General features: G+C 40.0%; 2 protein-coding genes across 2 annotated transcripts in view; both read left to right on the forward strand.

Moving 5' to 3' along the window:
• The first annotated feature begins 1,437 nt into the window (after window positions 1–1,437).
• On the forward strand, window positions 1,438–3,959 carry Hlh54f (basic helix-loop-helix domain-containing transcription factor HLH54F). Its single transcript, XM_076801856.1, has 2 exons — window positions 1,438–1,950; window positions 3,498–3,959. The coding sequence occupies exons 1-2, from the start codon at window positions 1,627–1,629 to the stop codon at window positions 3,693–3,695; spliced, it is 522 nt and encodes a 173-aa protein (XP_076657971.1). The 5' UTR covers window positions 1,438–1,626; the 3' UTR covers window positions 3,696–3,959.
• A 5,554-nt stretch (window positions 3,960–9,513) lies between these two features.
• Wb (wing blister) overlaps window positions 9,514–26,410 on the forward strand; it is a 163,370-nt gene continuing 146,473 nt past the window's right edge. Inside the window, exon 1 of the mRNA XM_076801863.1 lies at window positions 9,514–9,799. Coding sequence (XP_076657978.1) covers window positions 9,679–9,799 — 121 coding nt within the window. The 5' untranslated portion in view covers window positions 9,514–9,678. The remainder of the gene's footprint in view (window positions 9,800–26,410) is intronic.

A 26,410-nucleotide genomic window follows, 5' to 3' on the forward strand; every position in this document is an offset into this window, starting at 1 on the left:
ATTGCGGAGGAACTTTCACTAATTTGTAGAGCAATAACTCAGCTCCTTCTTCAGGATGTTAGGCAGGATCACCGGGGTCACCGCAAACCTCGAGTTACAGGATCCATTTCGAATCCTCCTTTCAACGAAACGGTTGACAGCCCGTTCACACGGATTTCAACCGGATTAATAGATTAGACGGTCATTTCCTTCTGGCTGAAGGTCTGAATAGAAAAAAAAAAGAAGGAAAGAGAAGATAAGATAAATTGTTGTTACTTACGTCTTCTTATATTTTAGCTTCTAATAAACATGCGTATTTCTGCACGAATAGTTGATCGTTCATCACTGTCTGAAAATAAAAATTGTAGAACATTATCTGATAAGTTTTATTCGATATAGAATTGAGATTCTATTTGACGCGTGATTGTAGCAATTTATTTATCGACCAATATTTTAATTCTAATAGCAAAATGATCAGATCTACATTGCCATGGAAACGTGTTTATTCATAAAGGCACCTCGCATGTTCGTTCACAGGATGTTGCCGCATTCGTATGTTCAAATTGTAAGGAAAATTTAACAAGTGATCCGTCATGTTTAGATATTCTTCATATTTTTGCTGTGCAAAATTGAAATCTCGTGGTGTAGGAAGGAAATATTAATATAAAATTGAATATATTTCCTTTTCCGTAAAGTACAAAACGAACAAATTGTGATAATTTGTGATAACAAATGCTGTAGATTAAAACGTCTCCAAAAACTTTCAAAAATTTTTCTCGCAAATGAGACAACTGCCTCACAACGACTCCTTAAAAATTGACCCCGACTTCTTTTTCACCGATCTAAAGCTTTCATGATGTACCTCATGCCACTGTAAGTTTGGCTGTACACTTTGCATTTAAATCTTAATCAAAACGACTGGAAAAATTCGTACATCAATTTTTAAGGTGTCGTTGCAAAGAGGAGACGAGAACAATCTGTACACGTTTCATTGTGGATGATTAATCCGGGATATTCACCGAAAGTAAAGAAGGCTAAGTTCGTCTTTAACCATCCGCAATGAAAAACGACGGGAACGGGCACGGGAGTATCACGGATATCCGGAAGTGTGGGAAACGGGGCTAAAGGTCGGCTTCCTCGAAGAAAAAGCGCCGATCGTGCGTTTCTGTGTGTGTGTGTGCGTGCGTTTCGTCCGAAGATAGAAGAAAGGATGGTCCAGGTGGCTGCAAATGACGCAGAGCCGAACGATTGGCTAAGTGTCGGAGGAAAAGCGAGGGAGGAGGCCGTGGCCAGGCTTGAGGAAGACGCTTTTCGCTTTCGGAAAGCTCCGCCCGAATTTCGGCCCGTCCCAAAACTCCCTCTTCCCTGGCGACACTCTTTTTCTCTCCTCTCTCGCTCCTGCCTCTCCTCTCGCGTCACTTAGCGGAGGGTTTTCAAGCACAATTAGTTTCGCGCGAGCCTCGTGACCCGCCGCGACATTCCCAATTCTCGAATCGCCCCGATTCGCGATCAGATCGCGTCGATCGGATCGATAACCGTGACATTTCCACGAGGCGAATAGCCCAGGATCGGTTTGATCGATTTCGGGGTTGCCGAATTCGGAAATTGACAGGAAGCTGGTGCGTGGCTGCTGGATAATTGTCGATCATGCCACGAAAGCGACGCGCCTCGACACCGACGTTCGACGCCGAAGAGGATGAGTTTGTGTCCGAGGAAAAGTATAGCAAGGACGATTTGGAGAGCCGTGCACCGAGGAACGCGGCGAATGCGAGGGAACGAGCTCGGATGAGAGTCCTCAGCAAAGCCTTCTGCAGGCTGAAGACCACATTGCCATGGGTCCCAGCTGACACCAAGCTCAGCAAACTGGACACCCTGAGACTCGCAGCGACTTACATCGCTCATCTTCGAGCGGTTCTCAGAGACGACGGGGATGCACACTCGGAGACCACCAGGTCTTTGTCACTGGCTTTGGTGAGTTAATTTTCTCAATTGGTACAACAATGACTTACTGTGGATTTCTATGCAAAATAAAAATTGGATGCATTAATTGTTACACACAGAAGCTGCATACACATCCATTTCTTTCTTGAATCATTTTAATCGATTGAGAAAAAAATGCAACTATATTTTGTATATTCTCGAAATGTGTTCACTGTTCTGCATGTGACGTTTTTGCCATAAATGCGTGAAATGTGAAAATGATCTGGACGATGTGTGATCGAATGCCGAGAAGTGTAACGTGATACGGGATTGGATATATCTGTTGGTGAGACGATAGTAATTCAATGTTAAAACTAGTTTGTTTGTAATGACGTTTTAACGAAACTTTTATAAATATGTTTGTGACGTTTTTCCGATTACAAAGAGACCAAGCACGATGCAGTTTGAATCGCGTTTGCTTGTTTAATTGACGATTTATTGGAACCTTGATTATCCGAACCTATGATACCCGAATTTAGGTTTTATTATTAAATTTCAGTATTATCGGTGTAACGAGAAAATTGGCAAATTAATACGTTCGCTATTAATTAAGTTTATATTGTCGTGGAATGTGAAACGATTTTTAAAGATACCTCGGATAAAAATGATTTGACGATGATTATAACAAGACGTTCTTGTTTAACGGCTCTTTTATTCCGTTGACGTGCAATCGCGATTTTCGGGATCACGATTATGACTTCATGAAATAACAAAGGATCCAGGTGGATCCAGTCGGCGTCGCAACGGCAAGCGTCGTCTTTGCAGACGATGTTCTGTGTTTATGTCTCTCCAGGTGGACCAAATCACTTTCAAAGCCTCCACCCACCCTTTGCACCATTAATTCTAAGTTAGTTCCGTTATTCGAAGAACGATGTCTTATTCCTCGCGCTTTGCAAGACGATTGAACTTTCGTCTCTGTCAGTTGAAAGCTAGTTTCAATCGAAAAGAATATTTTCTATCGCATTGTCAAATACAACTTCGAGAGCAACTTATGCCTTTTTCCGCCAAAAAGAAATAAACAATTAAGAACACAAGCAATCCACAGTTCAACAACCCCAATTACGAGTCCTTAATTAAATTGTTCTTCTCAGTGAGCAACAGCTATTAAACGGTAATTGCCTCTGGTTTTTATCGTTAACTGAATCTATATTGTTGACAAAGATGAAAGCCCAGATGTCACTAGACCATTTGAAATTCGAATTTGTTTATAAAATAATAAATATCAATTTTTAAAACATGAAAATGTTACTTCCCTTTAAAATCGTCTAGTCGCTTTTTTTTAGTCGGTCTGTATTAAAAGAAATTAATAAAACGAACACACTTAGCTTTTAGTTCAATAATATTAGACTGTAGATCTTTAGAAAGTTTGTCTCTTTCAAAGTTTCCTCTTGTTTTATAAGATTCAAAATTTTGTAAACGTATAAAAATTGGCGATCTTATCGCCACGATTCGGAGATGAAAAATAATCGGATAGAATATTGTTTCGAGGGAAGAAGCTCGGAGTGTTAATGAACCTTGTTCCACTATTTTCGTTACAGTCGTGGCCGTTCGCTCTTCAGGGCAGCAACGCCTCGATGTTGATGAACAACAGTTGCAACGTGTCATCCTCGACAACGCCGAGTCCTAATCAGTACCGTGGTCAGCAAGGAGCACACGAAATCCAGAATTTCCATCACCCTGGATATCAGAGCATGTCAACGCGTCACAATCACGAGCCGCAGCTCTCCTATTTCTAATCATCCCCCTTGCCACCCCTCTCCTCACCGTCGATTCATAGTAGTCGAATATTTTTTACGAGCGAAACAAGAAGAACAACGTCGTTCTGTTCCAAAACGAAATGTGCTGTATCTCTCCGTGAAACGACAAGCAGCGAATTCTATATTTATTACAGAGTGCCTTATTAATCGACTATTTATTGACCTACTAATTAGTACTCCTAAGGACGATTGTTATCACGATAACACACTTTATTCTAATCATTGCTGTAACCAAAGCCTAAGAACTAGTCCAATAAAGTATTTCTACAACTGTAATCCTTTTGTTTTTTATAATAATCTGTATGCAAATGAATTACGAACAAAAGTCTATAAATGAAAATATAATTAGTGACGTTATGAATATTTTCCAGTAAGTTAACTTTACCCTCGTTTTATTACTGATTTTGAACAAACTATGCAATCGAAGAATTTAAAAGTATCAGAAAATTATTTCTTACAGATACTGTTCATGTTACATAATTGACTTAAATCGATAAATAACGGATTTCTGTGTGGAAAAGATATTTGAGTTGATTTATGTGAAATATATTCTAATTGTAAGTGAGGCTTCTTGTTTTTTAATATATTCGAATGATTTTTTAGTTGACGTACGGAAAATCGAGATCGGAAGTGTTCCAAAAATATTAATTTCGCGGAAACAATGCGAGAGGGATTAGAGTGTTGTTAGAAAAAATTTGTGTGGCTTCCGGAAAGGAAACGGAGGAAGCACGCGGGTAAAGTAAGACGGATAAAGAACGCCAAGTTAAATAAACTGAACGAAGGGCCTTTTTGTGTAAACCTGAAACTAAAATAATATATCTCGTTCCATCTACAAATCGACCGAGGTTTCGGGCGTGTCGTTAAAGGATCCTCATATGTCAATACAAACCATTCTCTCGGCATTTATGAATCATGTGTTTTCCCACATTCTTCTTCAGTATTCATACAAATTTCGTTATCGCGTTCTCTTTCTAGCCGTGATAAGTAACCGGTAAATTAATTGTTTCATATTAAGTGTATCAATGACTGATATTCTTGGGATTGATAAATTCTTGTTTCGAGATTGATAAATTCATTATTTCTAGCTGTTATATATTTAGAACAATTCTATGCATTGAACGGTTGGAAAATTTAATTTTATTCATAGTTTAATTGACCTTATAATTTAATTTTTTATGAGAAGAACTATAATAGAATTTGAGATATAAAGTAGTACGAAGTAATGCTTGGGGTACGAATGTTTCAGTTGAATTTTCGTACCTATTAATATATTATTTTGTAATAACAAGTGCAAGAAAAGTAACTCGTAAATATATAGAATATGGGACATTAATTAAGAAAAATATAAGATGACAATTAGTAATTTTACAAGGGAGTTTTTTGTATCATGGAGCAAAAAGTTAGTGTATTGTTCTTAAAATAGAGAATATCGAATATTTCTAATCACTGCAAATGATGCTGTCAGTAACCCTAATAAGTGATTGTGGAAACAGTGGCATAAATAATCTGCTCCGTAAAATCTCAAAATAGCGACATTCCACCTAGTTACGAAACGCTCAAACTGGTAGATAAAATTACCGACGGTCGATATTCCTTTTAGAAACCACCGACGGCAACATTTGTAATAGAGAATTATTAACATACACGAGGTATAGGAGTAGACCAATTACCATATGGGGTTTCGTGTCTCACGATCTGAAATACCGACATCGTTAACAACAACTAGATTTCTTACGCCCTCTACGCTGACGAAGGATAAATGTTGCAACTAGATCCACGAGAACCTTGGACCATATGCCTACAATAAATGATAAAAATGCGACTAATGAACCTCGTACACAGGTACGGCCTAACTACCAACTTAAACCAACCAGAGAAATTTCAAGAATTCGACAAGGGCAAGATAAAGGTAAAGCTATTGAAGTGTGGACGCAATGACCTATAGGCGCTTCGGGTACCTCGGGTCCTCGGAGGGACCCCCGATCGGAGGAATGACAACTGTAAGCAAAAAATATCAATTTTAGAATCGGAACCTTCGAAAGTTCAGAAGTAAATTTCGATGAGAAATCAACAAAAAAATGTACGATGTTCATGGAATGAGGTAATCCGTAACCCGAAGGTAATCCGAAACAAAAACTGAGTGTTTCGGTTAATAATTGAAAGGAGCTGCCAAGAGGAAAACAAGCAAAGCATTGAAGGACCACCTTGGCCCATCCCGAGCTAGCTTAAAGTAAATTCAGACACAATTCAATTAATTACACAATATTTTATAATTAGTAAGTCTTAAATTCTATTATCGGAAATTATAAATAAGCAGCTATTAGCTCGATATTATTCTCTATTTGTAAGATTACTAGAAGTTCTTAGAAATAGAGAATAATACCGATTGCCCGATACACCCCAATTAATTTCGGTAGATCTCGATCGCCGTGATAGTAATTGTTGATGAATTTGTTATTTCTGGCTGTTTAATGTTTATAACTATTTCTTTTGGTAATGATATCAATAAGCACTCCTTTGACCATCTTGTCACCTAATTTTTTAGTAAAGATAGGAGATAAAACTGAAGGTATAGAATAACTTTTGAACCATGAACATTCGCACGCATTAATTTGTCGAACACAATACACTGATAAATTTATTATCTCTCAACACGAAACAGCATAAGGTGACTAGCGTACTCCTACATCTCGTCTGTGATATTAGTTCCACAATATTAACACCGACCGATACGGTAGGACGTGACACAGAAATGGTAAAGGGGTTCTAAAGTCCCGTGGATGTGATACAAAAAAATACATTGGATGATTGGGCTACTCCTATACCTCGTCTGTGCTTTCAAGTCCAGTATCAGATGGCGCTATCAATGGTTTCCCAAAATAATATCGACTATGAGTAACATTATTCTTTCAGATTGACCCTTTCTCACTACGTGGGATGGTATTATTTTGAGATATTATAAGGAGATCATTTTATCATGACTACAATGACTAGATGACTATAGTGTTTCTATGTCCGGTATTTAAGAAAGAAAACTTCTATTCTACAGTTGTTTTATCACAAAGGATTCGCTATTACATGAATTATGATATTTCGGCATTTTTACGGACTTGTTTGCACTACATGCTTGCAGAAATTACAGCCAAGTAATAACTTTTACGATTGATTTAAATCATTCTTTAGTATTATTACAACCCTAATAAATCAGTATTATAAATATTTTTAAACGGTACATGTTGCAAGCTAATTATGAAAATCTCCATAGAAATAGCTCAGAGGTAATTAAGATAAGGAAACGTGCAGTATATGCATATGAGATCATTCATCGATGTTGCGCCCTCATCAATCTTCAGAATAATTGTTACATTTTGCCGAAAAATATGGGATAGCCTATATTAATCAGGCAACTGTTTTCATTATCCCAAAATTCCTCCCCATAAATCCTGAACGGTCAAGTTTGATGCCTGAAATACCTAATGAAATTTATACCTGCCCCAGTCCTTCAGAAGATAATACAAATTATGGTAGTTTGGTAGCGGCGTTGTTTCAACAAATTTACATGTCCACTCTTTTCATCGAAATCTTCTAAAAATAAATCGTTTACATACTTTTCACTCCACTGGTTTCAGATCGAGATTAATCTTCTTTTTCCACGCAACATAGGGGAGAGGCCAGCGCCCAGATTGGACTTGTTTTATAAATCATAGTTAATCAGCACCACTGGTAATATTGTTTTTTTTTTTCTTATGGATATACATAGCTAAACCGGATTCAAAACATCTCTAATCAATTAATACTGTTACTAACTATCGAAATATTTTTCTCTTTCTATATGGTGGTCCAACCTAGACACTGGACCAAATTCGATTACTCTCCCCTAAATAGTCAATTGTTTAAACTGACTGTCAGAAAACTAGAATTCATACCCATCGTCCATCGTTCAAGGGTAAACTTAAGGGACTTATATACAGGGAAATCAATTTACAATCGATAATGTATTGTTTCTACTACTAAGAAGCGCAAGTAAGTGGACATCCTTTAAGGGGGCCGGCATGGTTTGAAATCCATATACGTATACAAGGGTCAAAATCTATACAAACTGCCGCTTCAATATTGCAATGAGCAGTTTAGAAGTGGTCAATTGTGTTTCCTAAAAGTCCAATCTGCGTCTGTATACAGCCCAAATTGCGAATTTCTACCTCATCGTGGAGTAATTTGTAATACTCGGCAGAAAATTCGAATTCCGAAACAAGTATGACGTTACAAGATGGCTGCCGCTGAGAGATTCTCTTAATTTCGAGAGATTTAGTGTTCGTATAAAAAAAAAGGCTCTATTCAGACGTAGCAAAGACATGTACAAACACGGTGGTGTGCATTTTTAATTGATTACTTACTTATTTAAGACGTAAAATGTTTAGAAAAAAAAACGCACAGCGTAACATAGCGTGACAGTCAAGGCCAAATGCCTGCCGGCCAAAAGCTAATAAACTCTCAAGGATTGAACTAATCGACTCGAGTTCTTTTTAGATGTTCGAGGGATTCGCCTAGCAGGTAATGTGTTAACCAATTTTTGGAAATTGTTATTGCTGGGAATTTGGAAGAAATAGTAGGTCACGACTTTCAGCTTTCTTATCTGCGCCCATAATGAAAATGTCGAATACGGTTTCATCGAAATTGGTTGACGTATGAAAAAGGTGGCTGCACATGGTCGGCCGCGTACGTCAGGTAGTCGTTCTACCTGTCAAAGCTGCGGGGGTGGTGCGAGGGTGGCGCGACAGAGAGCGCTTCAGGGTTCGAGGTGGGGTGGACAAAGAGCCGTACCCGGTGGTGGCTCGACACTTCGGTTCAGTTCGCTTGCGGCGCTCAAACCGTTCGTGTTTCCCGTTGTATGTCCCGATTTCCTTTCGGAACGGCTCTCGGTCTGGCCGCGGTCGCGTCTCGGGGCCCGTTCATCTCTCGGTTGTGTAATTTTCGAGTGTGTTTGTGCGAGACGAACTGCCGGGATAAAAACAGCGGAACGAACGAAACCGACATCGCGCGACCGAGACGTTTCCGTTCACCGGGAACGATTTCCAAAACACCGGCGAGAAACAAGTGAACAACACGTGGACAAAATTCGATTCGACGAATAATGTCGCTGTCCGATAAGGGATGAATGCGCCGGTGTCGTACGATTTCGTCAAATAACACCACTTTCGACATCTTTCCACGAAATCACATCGAGCTTCGATTCTCTTGAAATTGCGCTCTGCATCTTTAACCTTCGATCGGTCACGTGGGCGTCGTAACAGTGCTTTTTGTTTTGCGGTAATTTCTGTCATTCTGTTAAACTGTTTCGGCCAATAATTCCTTTACTTTGTTGTGTCAGATTGTCCGTATTGGTACGGAGAATATTGTATTTATATTGGTGGTGATAATGTTGCATAAGCGACGAAGTTTTCGGTAAATTATTGCTGTTTATGTTACAACTATAAAGTCGACTTATGCAATATTCTAAAGCTTCGAATTGAACGAAAATGTTTGCTGAAGGTTAAAGTTTCGCCGTTGCGATTTTCTCGTAATCAGTTTCGTTCGCTTGCTTCGAAAGGTAAAGGATCGAGGCGAATTGTGGATCGTTCGGACGACCGGGCCCGATCGTGAGTGCGCGCGTGCGGGCCGCTCGGCGGTGATCCATCGGTTGGGGATTTTTGGCGCGAGAATGGGACCGGCTCGAACGGTTCGAACGATCGTCGAGGATCGACACGTGAAATGATCGCGTATGGAGGAGCCGCGCGGGTAAAAGTGCGAGCGGATCCGAGGGGATCTAACAAACAACAACTCGGCTGGGTCAGCGACGATAGTCCCGGCTCGAAGACTAGGCGAGGATTCCGCTCTCCCGTCGATATATGGTTCGCGTGTGCGTGAATGGTTGCCTTTGTTTCCCCCGAGCCGATATCACGAATCGCGGATATTTCTGTGAATCATGGCCGGTCGAACGCAACGACGTCTTTTCACGTCTCGACGCCTCCTCGTCCTCCTGCTGGCTCTCTGGAACCTGGACGTCGCGCACGCCGCCCGAGGATTTAGACAGAGCATCAAACACGGTCAGTCCTTTTCTTCTCTCTCTCTCTCTCTCTCTCTCTCTCTCTCTCTCTTGTTTCGTTTCGCAGACGCCCTCACTCGGACTACTCGCGCCTGCGGGGGCGGCTGTATTGTGTTTCGACGGATAACCGGACGATTCTATTAAGGAAGGATTTCCGCGTCCAGCAGGAAAATTTATTTTAACACTGTTTTTCCAGAAAGCTATAGAAGTTCATTATTTTATAGGTGCAAAGATCTGTTGAAACTGGTTGTATTCATTTTACTATTACATCAAGTCCATACAATTATTGTTGTTCTCTTCGGCAGTGCGGTGTAGCACTTGTATCAGTCATCAGATCTTACAAGGTAAAAAGGTGTTTTGAGGTTTGTGCTGGGATTGTGCTAAAGATCTGACAAAAATTACGAGAATTAGACCAGTTTCACGCTTTTAACACGTTCGTCGCCGCGCCACCCATACGCGGGTGACGGAATTATTTGTGCAGGTTTTAAAACGAATTTTTACGTTGATATATTCATTGTACTAAACTTGATTAGGATCTGTAACACGCAAGAAAGTTGGAGGATTACTCAGTATCATACATTTAATTTTCTGCAATTTTTATTTCATTCAATAACTTACTTTGATTTTATGGAATTATTGGTGTTTCTAGTTGGGCGTTCAAAGTGTTAATACAAAAATTAACTTTGGTTTCGGTTCGTATGAATACGAGAAAGTATTAAACATGAAAAACGAAGTCGAAATCTGTATCGCATTTTGTGCCACTGTTAACGCTAGAACGACCGAGCAATAAATGCGACCGACGTACATTGCTTCGTAACAGTGACAAGACTGTGCCCGTTCAGACTTCATACAACTTTTATTGTAATGTGTGCTTCAACGAGGAGGTTCGTTCAAAAATTTCCGATGAAAACATTTTTACAATTTCAGTAATTGTAAAAGAAAAACTTAGGAAGCACAGTCATTTTGACTGGTCCGGTCGTTCTAGCGTTAAAGCTTTATTAGCTCGAAAGGACTAATGAACATTTCGATAGCACAGTAGAAAATGGGCGTTACTCTTCCACTGCCGGTTAAACAGGGCCCCCCGGTTGCTCTGCGAGCATCTGCCAAAACTCTCTAAATCACATTTCGGGCCACCCGATCCCTCGCTAACGACGAAATCCCAAGGTGAGCCCGGTCCGGCCGATGCCCAACACACCGACACGTTCGTGCCGCAAGGTTCAGCTTGGTTTTCGTGCGGCTCGCTCGGAGCGTGGCGTTTTAAAATATTATTGAAAATTCCGGCGAACCCCGCGAGCCCTCGTAAAATGCTCGTCTACTCCGAGAATATTAAGTGTCAGGACATTCCGCACCTCCCAGCACTTTGCTTTATATTTAGCGGCGACCGCAACGAATCAGCATAGAGTGCATCGCGGTGGACGCACCCTCCGCACGACTCCACCACTGTCAAAGGCATTCCCCGAGGTTATCGATTCCTCTCCGTGGAAATAATCGACAGCTCGTGGGGAAACAAAGAACGTAGAGCACCGGTTGCTGCTGGCTGCCGGTCGGTGCACACGCGCAACTGGTTGCAGAAAAATTTCACTCGAACTCTTTCCGTTGTGCACGGGCACGAGTTTGTTCCATTTTTTTTTGGCTAGAAACTTCGCGTTGAAAAATTATATATTCGCTGTTGTTACCAACACCGTGACTGCCACGTCGAGTATGTACGTGCTTGACTTTTTTTTTATCGAACTTGAAGATCAATTTTGATTTGAAAGGTCTTTGCGTTAGGTGCAGGATAGATGCTAGATTTTTCATTTTTATATATTTACTAGATTTTTCATATTTATATATTTACTAGATTTTTCATATTTATATATTTACTAGATTTTTCATATTTATATATTTACTAGATTTTTCATATTTATATATTTACTAGATTTTTCATATTTATATATTTACTAGATTTTTCATATTTATATATTTACCAGATTTTTTGGCCGGAAGGTTCATTAGAAAATAATTACAGAACCCTTTTACCATTATTAATACTCCGGCTGTCACGTCAGTTAACAATCTCACTGTCTACTTTTTAAGACAGTCAATTTTATACACTTTGTTGTTTGAAGTCGTAGCATAATATCGAGAGACTCCATGACTTCCTTCTACTACGTTGCTATAATGTTTCATAAAAGAAGAGCATTGCATTCGATAAAACATTTTAACCCTCGGCGGATAAGGATTTTTTTAAAATATTGTGAATATTTTCTTCAGGGATCTAGATGACGCATCATCCTACAAACAATTGGAAAAATGAGCAAATCTGACTGATCACTTGTCACGCAAATAATTTTTGTTTTCCTGACATCATCAATTTGTCGATATTCGTTTGCAAAGGGTTAACAGTGTGAGCAGACGTCGAAACAAACGGTGGTAGCGAACGTGTTAATAATCTGGCTAGGTATAACAACCTTTGATACTACAGTAAGCATGATGCGTATCGGCCCTGAAGGGTTAAACGAATGAGCGATCGGTTTCATGAACGAGCCGTGCCTCGATCGTGGAAAACGCGCACAGTCACCGGTTTTTCGTGCGTCTTTTTGCGAAAAACGTGTTCGAAAGTGGCGGTTTTAATAGCTTCGACATAGACGATTAACTGTCGGCGCGTTGTGGAAACGATAAATAAGAATATCATGCGATAATTAACATTCAGAAAGGGTCGCTGGAACGCGATCGATCGGTCCGATCGATCGATCGATCGTACACGCGGCGCGTTCGTAGACCGCGCGCCGATCGGATCTTCGAGATACCGAGATCCAACGATCCAACGATCGAAGCGGGCACTCGTCGGCCCGCCCATGTATCGCTTCCTGCTTCTCTAATCGGACCGATCGTTTTTCTTTTACGCCCGATATTAATGCCCGGCCGATCCGACGGATAAAACAACGGCCACGGCCGTATGTCTCGCGAAAAATTATTAGTTGTTGCCGTTGGTACCGTTCGCGCGAATCACTCGCGAGTTTCTCGATACGCGATACATTCGCGGAATGTGAAATATCCGTCGATCTTTACGATCGGCGTAATTCAAAATCGAAGATATCGTTTCTCACTCGAAAACACGCCTAATTCACTTTCCTGTGATCGTGTCTTGTCAACGGGTTTTCTCGGGTTACAGTTCGAGGGGAAATTAATTTTATCGTGTACAGTGTTTCACGATATATATCCAAAACACGTGTCTAATCAGGGACATATATCGGCCACATATTCTTTAATCCACGACAGCTAGAGGCCTCGGTTCAAGGCCCCCCACGGGGTATACCCCGCGGCAGTGGGGATAGTTCTGCGACTTTTATCGGCTAGGCATTTGGGACATACAGTAACGAGCAAAACTGAGTCTACACTATTTGAAGCAACATAACTTTTTAAAAATTAGATCAAATGACTTGAATTTTATTGAGAAGTTAGAAGGATTGGTTTATTAGAGGAGGTGTAAAAAATTTTTGAAAAAAGTTTGAATTGGTCGGAATCGCAAAAGAAATAGTAAAAGTTTGTTTTTCCAGCTTTTTTATCCGAGCCTGTATTGAAAATTTAAAAAATGTGTTTGATTCGCTTGAATAAATTATTTTCATGCTGAAAATATCACCGATATTGGTTAATTCGTTTACGAGTTATAAACGCTTAAAAGTGGAAAAATTGCCATTTTTCACGATTTTCGACTTAGAATCGCACTTGTTTTTTCAATTTTTTGCAAAAATTTTGTACACCTCGTCTAATAAACTAATCCTTCTAACTTCTCAATAAAATTCAAGTCATTTGATCTAATTTTTAAAAAGTTATGTTGCTTCAAATAGTGTAGACTCAGTTTTGCTCGTTACCGTATATAGAGTAAACACTGTACTTGCTTTATCTTTGAGGAAACGTTCTAATCTCCTATTAGACAGTGCAAATCATTAGCTACTTTGAATCCAGTAAGGAGGTCAACGTCCCATGAAACGTCCCTTGAAAATGGGTTTAAAAATATATTTTAGAAAATTGTTACAAAAGTATTTGAATATATTCGAAAGCCCCCTTTGCAAGGGTTGATCATTTTGAGTGTGTTCGGGTCGCATGAAGGTCTGAATTCGGGCGACAAGATGGCGCAGGTCCGCGACAATGGTCCCGGAAACCGTCGACGTCATGTGTCGCGCGAAACGGTAACATTTTGCGTTGAACGGCACGAGACAAGATAATCGCGCGGCGTTCGCGGGAGCATAGTCGAGATTAAAAAAGGGAAGTCGCGGCCCTCTTGCAGATTGGCCGACGATCAAGACGCAGGAGGGATTTACTGACCGCTATCTCCGCGGAGTGATCGTTAATTTAATTAGTTTCGGCGAAAGGGCGAATTTAATCGTTCGCTCGGCTGAATCGATGTGAATGGTTGCTGTTCGCCGGAGCCGTTTTTCAGCCGACGGGAGAGAACCGTGTCCAGTTATAAAACTGTTATCGTGAGCAACGTTTATAGAGAAGTCGGTGATTTCGCTCGTATTCCAGATTCGTTCCGACTCGTTCCATGGTTGCGAACTGTTTCTCGGAGGTTCCGCTTCTCCTTAGAAAATTAATTAACTCATTCGGAGACGGTTAACGATATCCACATGCTTCATCGAACCTGAAGCAACGATTGACTTGAAGCGCATCTTATTTCGCTTGTACAGTAATTTCAACAGTATTTCAGATTTATTCCGACTCGTTTTACAAATGCACCTTAGACGTGTTCTTGCCATGTCTTCGGAAAATAATCTCTACTTAACGCCAGTTCAAATTATGATGTCGATCCATTTTATTAAGCCTCACTTTATAATTGTAGACAAATTGCCCACCGTAGATAATGTGCATTTTATAGGTTAGGAAGTTACATTAACGTAAAGCAATCGAAGAAACGAATTTATTAAATTGTTTCGTTGAATTATTCAACGCATTCAATGCTTTGTAATTCCTGGAACAAGATGCATCGTATTAGAGTCCTTATTCCTGTTCCTGTGGAAACGCAAAAATTAATGAGATCAATTTACACCATTTTGCGTTAGACAGCTCAGATCGAGCGTTCGCGGAACGCAATCGAACAAACGAATTGATTAAAATGTGTAGACCGAGCGAGAACAATGTTTTGACAAACTCATCGCAGTATCTGGCGTCGCTCGTCCGATTTGATCGGGATGTTCGAAGACCCGAAGAAGGTCAGGGTTCAAGGCGATCACCCTTGTCACGGTGAAGCCTCTCGCATTCCCTTAAGTAACCCAGAAAGGGGGTCCGATCCGAGCATCCTCGAACCCCGAGCGTACCCCAGGCACGTACATACGCGTCGGCAGTGGTTATTTTGCATAGTCCGCGCGAGCCCGAGCTCGCTCGCATGATGGCATGCCATTTAAACAAGAAGAAAGCGAGAGGCACGAGAGGAACGAGAATGAAATGATTTCGAGCTGCCGGTGGTGGTTCGCTTTTCCGCGAAAAATACGGGCTACACCTCGCCTGGAATATTTTCATCGCTGCCGGGACACCTCGATTGCAATTCCCCGTTTTTACGAGATGAACCTTCATTTTGTATGTTTTCCCAGTCCCTGCCGACTTCGAAACAATCTCCGCGGGGTCCTAGTTATCTACATAATTATTACGAATAAATTCAGAGTGTCAATTTAGCTGGAATTAATTAGACTGCGGATTTTGTGAGAAATTTAAAACAGTGGAAACATTAGAAGAATTTAAGGGTGTCGTTGTACTATGCTCAACATACTAAAATTGTTAATAAAAGGATTATATTTTTGTTGAGCTTCTGTATCTTACAACTGATATTTTGTATAACCTCCACAGTCCAGCAATAATTAATTAACTCTCGGTTTAGCGCCAGGTGAAAATTTCTGCAACTTCTTTCTTTGTATTTTGATCTGTACTGTGAAGTTGGTTAAACATTCCGCTCAACTAACTATACAAATATTAGATCAGAGAGTTCAATAAGCATCTCGGAATTTTTTCAGATTTTTTTACAGCCTGGAACAATAATTTTAATATTGATGAACAAAATATGTATTGTAGAACACGTTTGTTGTGGAACGAATGCGTATTTTATAGGCCCTGTTCTAACTTTCACTTTCGCTTTTATTTGAACATTTTTCTTTTGAATGCTCCACGGTTCATGTTTCAAGAAGAGCCTGCGAAAAGAGGTTGTAAAACTCTGGAATTGTTTTTTAACACTAAGTTTACGGACCACCAGAAATGACTATGTGCAGCCCAAATTTTTAGCCATTTTTTTTTAACCCTTTGCACTCGAAGCTGTTTTAACTCCAAAACGAAACGTTTCTTTCGACCTAGAATATTTCCCTTCTATATATTTTGTTCATGTTATACAATTTACTCGTACAATACTGAGATGTTTAGTAATTTATTAAACACAACCAAATTTATTAATGTACAAAATATTTTCAATAATGATGCAGCAATTTTTAGTGGTGCCATGCAGTCACCATTCGAGTGCTAAAGGTTAATAGTATATACCCACAAAAATCAATTTGTTAAATAATTCCTCAAGGACGCAGCTTTACAATCTCAATATCCGCAAATTAAAAATACTGGAATCCGTCATTTGGACGAGTCCCTTAAATCTAGTGTTAACCCTTTGCACTCGAGTGGTGACTCTGAAGCACCACTAGAAATTGTTGTGGCATTGTTTCAAAGAAATTACAAAAAATATTACAATGTATTTGCTACATTACAAAATTTGTGTTCAACAGATTACTAAACATTTACATATTGTATGTGGAAATCGGATCAGTTTCGTATGAATAAAATGAAAATATTCTAAGACGAAAGAAAAATTTAGTTTTAGAATGAAAATAGCGCCGAGTGCAAAGGGTTAAAATGGAAATTTTTAAAAAACGGTTCGAAAATCCGCGCCGCTAGCGTCACGCAGAGGAACTGGTAGCCCGGCATCCGGTCTCGAATTGGTCCCGATTCATTTTTAAAATCTGTATCCGTCACACCTCCGCTTTTGTGTACGAAACGGCGATATTTTTATCTCGTCTCTCGCGCCGAATCGTAATATCTACGCGTGTGTCCCGTGACGAGGGTTCAACCATTCGAAAACGCGCGAACGGGGAGCAGCCGGGCTGTCGTGTCGAGTTTCACGGGCAGCGCCATTAATCGTTGGGCCTTTCGAACAATATGGATATTTTCGTTAGGTCCGCGGTAATTACTCTACCTGGACGTAATTACCGTTCTAAATTGATCGGTCCGCGGAGATAGCGAGCATTGTTACGCGCCCGGTGAGATTTATTTGCTGAACGACATCCGTTCCACACCTTGGCTCCCTACGATCGCGGCCGAAGATATTATTAAAGCGTCGTTTATACACGTCAGATTTCTGCTGGATCGAGTTAACGCGAGTTAAATCTGCCTCCACCGATTGAGATTAATTCTCCCCTCGCCTCGTGTCTCTCGGTTCGGCGATACCGTCCTCGCTCGGTCGGAGGAAATCATGCGACTCCATTAAAATTTATCAGAAAAATTCAAACTGAATTTAGTAAAAATGTGCTCGACGATTTCATTACGAAATCAATTTCCTCTTTCGCAGAAAGATCAATTCAGATCGAAAATACAGCGAATCCGTTATGTCACATCAGAAAAATTCGAAATGAATTTAGTAAAAATTTGTTCGACGTTCTCATTACGAAATCAATTTCCTCTTTCACAGAAAGATCAATTCAGATCGAAAATGCAGCGAATCCGTTATGTCACATCAGAAAAATTCGAAATGAATTTAATAAAAATTTGTTCGACGTTCTCATTACGAAATCAATTTCCTCTTTCGCAGAAAGATCAATTTAGATCGAAAATACAGCGAATCCGTTATGTCACATCAGAAAAATTCGAAATGAATTTAATAAAAATTTGTTCGACGTTCTCATTACGAAATCAATTTCCTCTTTCGCAGAAAGATCAATTTAGATCGAAAATACAGCGAATCCGTTATGTCACATCAGAAAAATTCGAAATGAATTTAGTAAAAATTTGTTCGACGTTCTCATTACGAAATCAATTTCCTCTTTCACAGAAAGATCAATTCAGATCGAAAATGCAGCGAATCCGTTATGTCACATCAGAAAAATTCAAAATGAATTTAGTAAAAATTTGTTCGACGATTTCATTACTACATCAATTTCCTCTTTCGCAGAAAGATCAATTTAGATCGAAAATACAGCGCATCCGTTATGTCACATCAGAAAAATTCAAAATGAATTTAGTAAAAATTTGTTCGACGATTTAATTAGGGAATAAATTTCCTCTTTCGCAGAAAGATCAATTTAGATCGAAAATGCAGCGAATCCGTTATGTCACATCAGAAAAATTCCAAATGAATTTAGTAAAAATTTGTTCGACGTTCTCATTACGAAATCAATTTCCTCTTTCGCAGAAAGATCAATTTAGATCGAAAATACAGCGAATCCGTTATGTCACATCAGAAAAATTCAAACTGAATTAGGTAAAAATTTGTTCGACGATTTCATTACGAAATCAATTTCCTCTTTCGCAGAAAGATCAATTTAGATCGAAAATACAGCGAATCCGTTATGTCACATCTTCCGGAATAGGTGCTCCAAAATAAATAAAAAAAAAGAAGTAAAAATGTTCTCTTTGGATCACAGAGAAGCCGAACAGCAGAAAGTTAGGACACAAAGATGACGCACACTGGAAGTAGAGAAATGTTTCAGCGATTCGTCGGAGAACAAACGATATGCCATACTCCGACTATGTTTGCTTGGACAAATTAAAGATCAAGCAGCCCCGTGCTAGTCACCGGCAGCGGCTCCCCTAAATCAGGAACACACCACCGGTCTTAGCACGGATTCGTGGAAAATTGGAGGCAGTTAGTTTCCCAGCAGGGAGTCGCTCTAATCGAGGCATCTCGAAACGATGAGGCCGGCTGCCTTGTTAATATTTATGGTTTAAAAGGAAAATAGTAATAGGCGTGATTCATGGTGCTTGAAGTCGGTCGAGTCGACAGCTTCGTCCGGTCTGTGTCCACTGATCGTAGTGTCGCATTCGGTCGACGAAATCCGGGACCATAAGCAGAATCTATTTATACCGATGCGCTGCCCCGCGAAGTCCGATCATATTCGGTATAGTTCTCTCCTCTAATCACCTATTGTTTGAGTTCTCGAAACGATTGCCAGTCAATTGAACGGCGGAACAATGCGACCATTCTTGGATACGTTCGACAAGCATCTCTTCCTCCGAACACCGAATATTTCTAATTGTTCTAATTGTATAAAAATTTTTAGCCATTTTTTCTTAATAGCATATACCCAAAGAGAAATTTTGTTGAATAATTCCTCGTGGATCTGTCTTTAGAATCTTAATAATTGAGAATTAAGAATATTGGAAAAATATTAGAGTTGAGCTTGAAAACGCATGGGGTGTTATTTCGACCATTTTCTTCCCAACTAATAATTCCGGAAGCTCGATGAAATATGATTTATCTCTTCGTTTCCGTCGATCATGGAAAAGTTGGTTCGTCCCGTTCGAAAGTCAATTATTTGTTTGCCGCTGGTCGAGGAGAGTCAATATTGGATTTCGTAATGGATTATAAGTAACATCCTGAGAATAAATGGTACCGCAATCATCTCCGTGGTTGATAGCGTGGATCGATTTTTCCCATTGAACATCCTCTGCTCGCGACGCCGGCAATTGGGGACGATATCGTCTGAAAAGCAGCACGAGAACCGGGATGCTAGAACCCGGAAGCGAAACACGTTTCTGACAACTACCTTGCGCGAGTGTCATCAAGGTGCACCGAGAGACCACAGTGCAATTAACGCGAGATATGCCTCGAACATGTGTCCCCGCGTCGAGTGGTTGTTGCATTAGAGATGCATCGCGCTCTGCATCCTTGTCCGAGGTGTTGAACCTGCTGGGCCGCGTCGACGTTCCACTTTTCAATAGCCTACAATTAAACGGGAACCATCCGATTCGATTTTCCTACGAGAAAACTTGTAGATCCTGATAAATTATAGCTCCGCTTGATGGGGTTAGCGGGAGAAGCGCCATGTGCAGGAATATTAAATATATCTCGATCGCGTATCAAGTGCACTCGGCTCTTCGGCAGGAAAACTCTTGCTGAAGATCAGTGCTAAAAGCATTGATCAGGATTTCAAACAAACCAGACGCGTATCATTTAAATTACTAGCGGTTCTATTACCTCATTTGTTAATCGTAGTCACAGAAATTCTGAATAAATCGTCTTCTATTTATTTGCGAGGAAACTGAACAAATTTTAATCACACTGGAGGCACATTATTAAATTGTAAGTGTATCGTTCAGTGTAAATTTTTCGCAGAACGAAGGAGTTATTTGAGCGCACAAAAATTAAAAATTAAAAATAGAATTTATGCGGAATAAATTCGTCGCAGGAACAAGCAGGTAATTAGGGGTTTTAGTTAATAAATGGGTGGGACTCGAACATGTTTTTTGCCCGGCGGTTAGGCTGGCCAGTAAGACGATAGGGCTACGGTTCTGTTTGACACGAAATCACGCGCAGCTTTTTATTCGAATCTACCGGAAGTCGAAGGTGGGCGAGCAACGAAGGGGAATCCTTGCGCGTGAAACTCGTAGAGCCGCGTTTCGTAAATAGGCATCGTTGTGCGACAGGAAGTCTTGCCAGATGCTGCAACTCTCTCTCTTTCTCTCTCCCTTTCTTTTTCTCTTCCTTTCACGCGATTCTATTATAATCGCGCCTGTCCGATTAACCGACGATTCCACCGGCCAGAAAGGGTTTCCGTCGAATTTTACACGCACTACTGTATTTTGCAGCCGCAAAATCTATTGGCACGTTATATTTTCATTGTACACTCAATATTACATACGCATAAATAGCCTAACACTGTTAGTTTCCGAGACGAATTGTAAAATATCCGAGAGAACACGTACGTTAGGTTTCGCTCGCTTCAAGAATAATTTGAGCCGTTCACTGCACAAATCGAGTAACTCCACTTTTTGAACAATCTTAAATTTAAGCGTCAAAGCACTTGGTATAATCATAACCTTTTATATTTCTAATAACTTTCTTGAATAATAAAGATTAACACGATTACACGACAAAATTGTTTTGGCCATTGAATAATAAATAATTTATTTCAGAGGCCATTCTGATTAACTCCGTACTCTAATGTAAATCTATTGCAATAATGCAACTCAAATGCACTAGCAAGCGCCGAATGATAACGGTACATTTTTTAGTGCCGTATTATCAGAATTAAAGCAAAATAAATTAGTCAGTGACAATCTAATTGCCGCAGGATCAAGTACTTGTGAAGTCAAATTAATTATTATTAAGAATAAAGTTTAATTGGGTATGTTTTAACTTCTACTGTATACTTTTCAACATCACTCCCAGATCGTATTTGGGATTGAATTATTATAAACAATTATTTCAATTTGTCAGTGGTCTTAAAGAAATAAATATTATACCGGTATAATCAAGAGGAGCGAGACTAATAACAATGTGGATGTGGAAAACAGTGAATCATCTGATGGTTCTTCGATACGATTTATCAACAGAAAGTCTGGCTCAAGAAAACGTTTATGGTTTTCTTCGGATTCTTCCGATTGAAATAGTAAAAATATTGCAACAAACACATTGATTGGGCGGAAAAGAAGTTGTAATCCTGATAATTGGGCCCGAAATTTACAAAAGCATAAAAAAACAAAAGGTTTGGCATACAGGAATAGAGGAGTTTAGGTTAGTTTAGTTAATTTAGTTCAGGACTTTTATCGGCTAGGCATTTGGGATATATGAGCCGTTCATTGCACAAATCGATTAACTCCACCAGTCACATAAAAATTGTAACATCACGTTAGATAAAAGCTACATCTGTCTTTATGCACTCTACAATATTTATTTGAATTTATATTATAAAGGGAATTTTACAAAACAATGTACATTATTTCATTGCATTTCTCAACTTTTTGTTTTATGGAGTTAATCGATTTGTGCAATGAACACTTTGACTGCCAAATTAGGAACCTGAAAAATTCCATGAAATCGAAGTAAGTTATTTAATGAAATAAAAATTGAAAATAATTGAATGCATGAAATTCAGTAGTCCTCGAACTTTCTTGCATTTTACAGATCCTAATCAAACTTGGTACAATGGATATATTAACTTCAAAATTCGTTCTGAAACCTGGACAAATAATTCCGTCACCCACATTTAGCTGACATGGCAGTCAACGTGTTAATCACGATTCATCGTGAACAACAAATTATTATTGTCTACTGTTCGTTGCTGCTTAGAATTTATTGGGCATCAGATCGCCGAAAAACGAGGGGATCGTCGATAACGAGTGGCACGAAAGACGAAAAGACGATCGTTGGTTGATTTTATCGTTTACAAAACGGCAGCCAGCTTTGTCGGAACGGTACAAATTGCGCCACGGACGCATTCCGATGAAGTTCGATAACGATTGGTAACGCGCAGGTAACAGGGCTCGTAATCTACTGGAAGGATCGCGCAAACGATACCCCTAAAAAGGACACGCAACGGTGATGCAAGCCGGGACCGCACGCATGTCGCATAAATTCTGATGGAAATTATCGGCAATTGAGGTATTCGTCACTCCGTATCAGATAGCTTGTCGAGCCTGTGCTGATTATCTTTACGCGGCTAAAATATTTGACAATATATGCAAATGAAACGTCACCATTCGAAAACACAGCTATATAAACGGTATAATATTACCTTTCCCGTAAAATATTCGACCGAAACGCTGAATGTACCTGCTGAGAAAATTATTCATTGCAAACGGAAAATGATATCTCATGTATACCAGACAAATATTTATATACAAATTTTATTAAGGAGTTAACGATGTTTATGTACAAATTTTAGTAGAATCATAAACGCTCTTGTTACTTTACTAAATACAAAGTACACTATCTAGTATTGTATAGAAACTATCATAGAATTTAATGTGATGTTTGTTGGAAATAAATTCCACGTTTAATTTCAATGTCAGGAGTCAAAGAAAATATGCACGTTTAAAGTAATTGGTAAAATGAATGAAAACATTTGCATTTTACAGATCGAAAGCAATTTATCTCCGAATGAAAGTATAGCTACATTAAATTCTTACTATTTTATGTGCTATATTTGTACTCGATGCGAAATCATAGACAAATGAAATTTGTTTAAGAAACACATCGAATGATTTCAGTAGACATAGACACTAATATATATATTATTTAAATTGAACATATTTTGAATGCAGCTGTCGTTATGTTTCGCATTTCCAGCGTTCAGGCACCACTCAATTCGAGAAATTTGAATCGAAATTCCACGTAACGTACAATTAATTCTCGAAACAGAATTTGAAAATAAAAATTACGCGACACTGTAGTCCCGGGTGTTCGCAATCTCCACTAAAAAATCGATTACCCTCGTAATAGTCGTGAAGATCGTAAGGAAACCGATCCGTTTAATTTCGAAAGCAGCAGAAAGGTTTTTAATTGTTGCTCGAAATGTTGAGTAATCGAAATAGAAGCCCACGGTAGTCTGGTTCTTTATGTGAAAGGCGAGTTACACAGTTGAGCACATTGGTCGATTGATGGTGCCGTAGCATCCGCGCCGTCTGTGTTCCGTTTGTTCGCAATCAAGATGTCAGAGGAAGTGCTTGTACCGAGTGCAGTTACTTCGGTGATTTATAATTTGTTAAGCGAGTTGAAGGAAAAAGAAACCCCCCGAACGAACGATACTGTTGCGCGATAGACGCGTAAACGCTGCGGTCGATGGCTCTCGTTATATTACATTGAATCAAATCATTTTGCACTCGTTTCTCTGGGCAAACCGTTTTTTCCGTGCGCGTAAACTTGTTTAATAATTTTACGTGCGTCGAGCAATCCCTCGCTGTGGTACAAACAGGAAGGAAAATCACCTGTGAACCCCCTTAACACTATGTTTACGGGACGCGTCAAAATGACACGTTCTAATATCTTTAATTTACGATTATCGAATTATTCAACAAATTTATTTCTTTGGGTATGTTATTTTTAAAATGGCTAAAAATTTAGATAGACACATTCTCGATATTTTTTATAAATCAATGTAAAATAGTCACTTTTAGTGCTCCGTAAACCTAGTGTTAATAAGCTATTAAAGACGTCTCGGATATGTCGTAATAATATTTGACACAGTGATGTCTAATATTTTTTAATATTAACAGCAAGCATCTCGGCAACACTCAGTCTGTTCTGAGTTTACACAAAATTCAGCTTACATAGATGGTCAAGTAAATAACGGCGTCTTTGGTCGCATGGAATTTTATTTGGTCCTTTCTGACAAACCTTACCGCCATTGCTCCATTGCTTCAACGAAACCGTTACAGTTGATCAGATCTTATGCACAAACTTTGAGCTTGAAAGACGCAGACAGCCTAACAATTCAAGATCATAAAAGAGACTAGATCCACCCTGTATGCAAACATTTCGTGAATTTTGGAGTAGTACACATGAGGGAAATTGTGGGAGGGTTAAATCAGAGAAGATTGATCTTCCCGAATCTGAAGAAGTTATCATCGAGGATGGGTGTTGGAATTTATTTCATAAATGTAGAACAAAATGAATTTATTATTTCTTTAGAAGGTAGGATCGATTGAACCGGCTTTTGACCTGTATATGCATACATTGTATTTACAGTTAATATACATTGTACGTTGTCCCCGACAAGGGACCCTCGATCTTCAGTTGTTCATATTGGACTGTTGCTCCTCTGTTTCGATCTCTTGTGTTTCATCCGTAACGTTTCTTTCGCTGGATGAAGACGTGTCTCACTCATAAATTCTATTTCATATTTTGTAATAGAGCGTGGTCTTCTTATATACCTGTTACCGTGAATGACCGAAATTGGAGAATGTCGACTTTCACCGGTGAATGTCAACAGATACCAAATACGTCGGTGAAAGATCGAATATTTTATTACATTGTTGTATATTCGGACCCTGTCCGGTGTATGTCGACAATCACAGATATGCTCTGGTGGAGGTCCAAAACAGAAGAGTCAAAAAACAAGCGACTGGCTCTCTCCCGCCAAATCCTTTGTTCTGCTCGGAGTCAATCAGCTTTGTCAGTCTTATGCAAGCTTTGATAACGCGAGCAACGTTTTCGTAATTTTTTTTTCCGATACCCTAATTTATACTAAATGGATACTGCAGTAAATCGTGATCCCCAAGTGATTCCCTAATCCTAACCCTAACCCTAACCCTAAACCTTCTTTATGAGGAAATGTAACGTAACGCGTATAACCCGAAATTAATCACGACTTGGCGTGACGTTTTATAGCGACTGAATTACGGAGAAGAAAATATAAATCTCCAACATGTTCAACATTCACCATTAGTGCATGGTCAATGTCGACATTTACCGGTGTAAGTCAGAAATAAGGGTATTTAGCAAATATTTCGGACATACACCAAGCGACTATGTGAATGTTGACATTCTCCAGATTTCGGTGTTTCACTGTAACATACCCATATTCCAATAATGAGCTTTGCCATCTGAAGGAGAGGAAAATGGCGTAAATCGGGCATCATCGGGAGAGCAGATTTGAGAGCGAGGAGCGTCGGGTTCGGAATGTAACACCTTCTCGCGTGACTGCGAGGAAGGCACCGCGAAGATGGCACGCATCGGCCCGAATAAAAATGTCCGTTCGGACGTTCGATTGCTCTCGGCGCGTCCGGTCGTTCAACCACTTTCGTTTCTATTCTTTTTCCTCGCCCCCTCGTGGCCGCCCACTCGTCCGAAATTGCGGCGCGGCGCCTACTCGCTCCGGTTTCATCGCCCTTTTTCTCCTCTCCGTGCTCCCTTAAGGCGCCACTCGGGGGAAACCGGAAACGCCGCGGCCGAAAGATAACTGCTCCTAATTTTACGGCACGCGCAGAAACCGTAGGAGCATGATCCTTCGTCTCGGGACGTCCCCTCTACCCGGCCGGCCGTCTCGAACGCCAACACGTTTCCCGATGCGTCCGACATAAATTTGAGAAATTGACAATTTCCATGGACCCTCGCGGAACGGTTGGCTGAATTTATCGTCCACGGAGCGAAGACAAAGAACTCGGGCGAGATAGGAGCGGCCCGAGCGCGTACCTTTCATTTCAAACGCAATCCAGACGCAAGAATGCGATGCACTCTTCCTTATTCCCCGCCCTTCTGCTCGCGTACCCGAGGAATTCCTTCCGAGGGGGCCCGCAATTGCTTCCCCCGCGACGTTTTGTATTCCCGCGTCAATCAACAAAATAATTGCCGTACTCGCCGCGCGATATTGTAACTCAACGTGTACGAGTGGTAGGGATGGGAGCGAGTTCGACGTGTACGCCGATTGTAATTCTCGCAAACCGGGTGTGCTCCTCACGGTTTTATAGCAATCGTTAGCTGAATTCGTTACAATTATTTACGCGGAGGAAAGTTTCCTAATATGAGGAGATCTTTTTTTAAAATGGGCCATAGATTCTACATAAATAGAAGAAAATTTTGAAATTCTGTATTTACTAAAATATTCCTTAAGGGGGGAGGGTCAAGTAAACAAGCGTTTCTTCTCGAATTTGTTTTGAAGAGAGC

The sequence above is a fragment of the Halictus rubicundus genome, chromosome 16 (assembly GCF_050948215.1).
Source record: "Halictus rubicundus isolate RS-2024b chromosome 16, iyHalRubi1_principal, whole genome shotgun sequence".
In the NCBI taxonomy this organism is placed as follows: domain Eukaryota; kingdom Metazoa; phylum Arthropoda; class Insecta; order Hymenoptera; family Halictidae; genus Halictus; species Halictus rubicundus.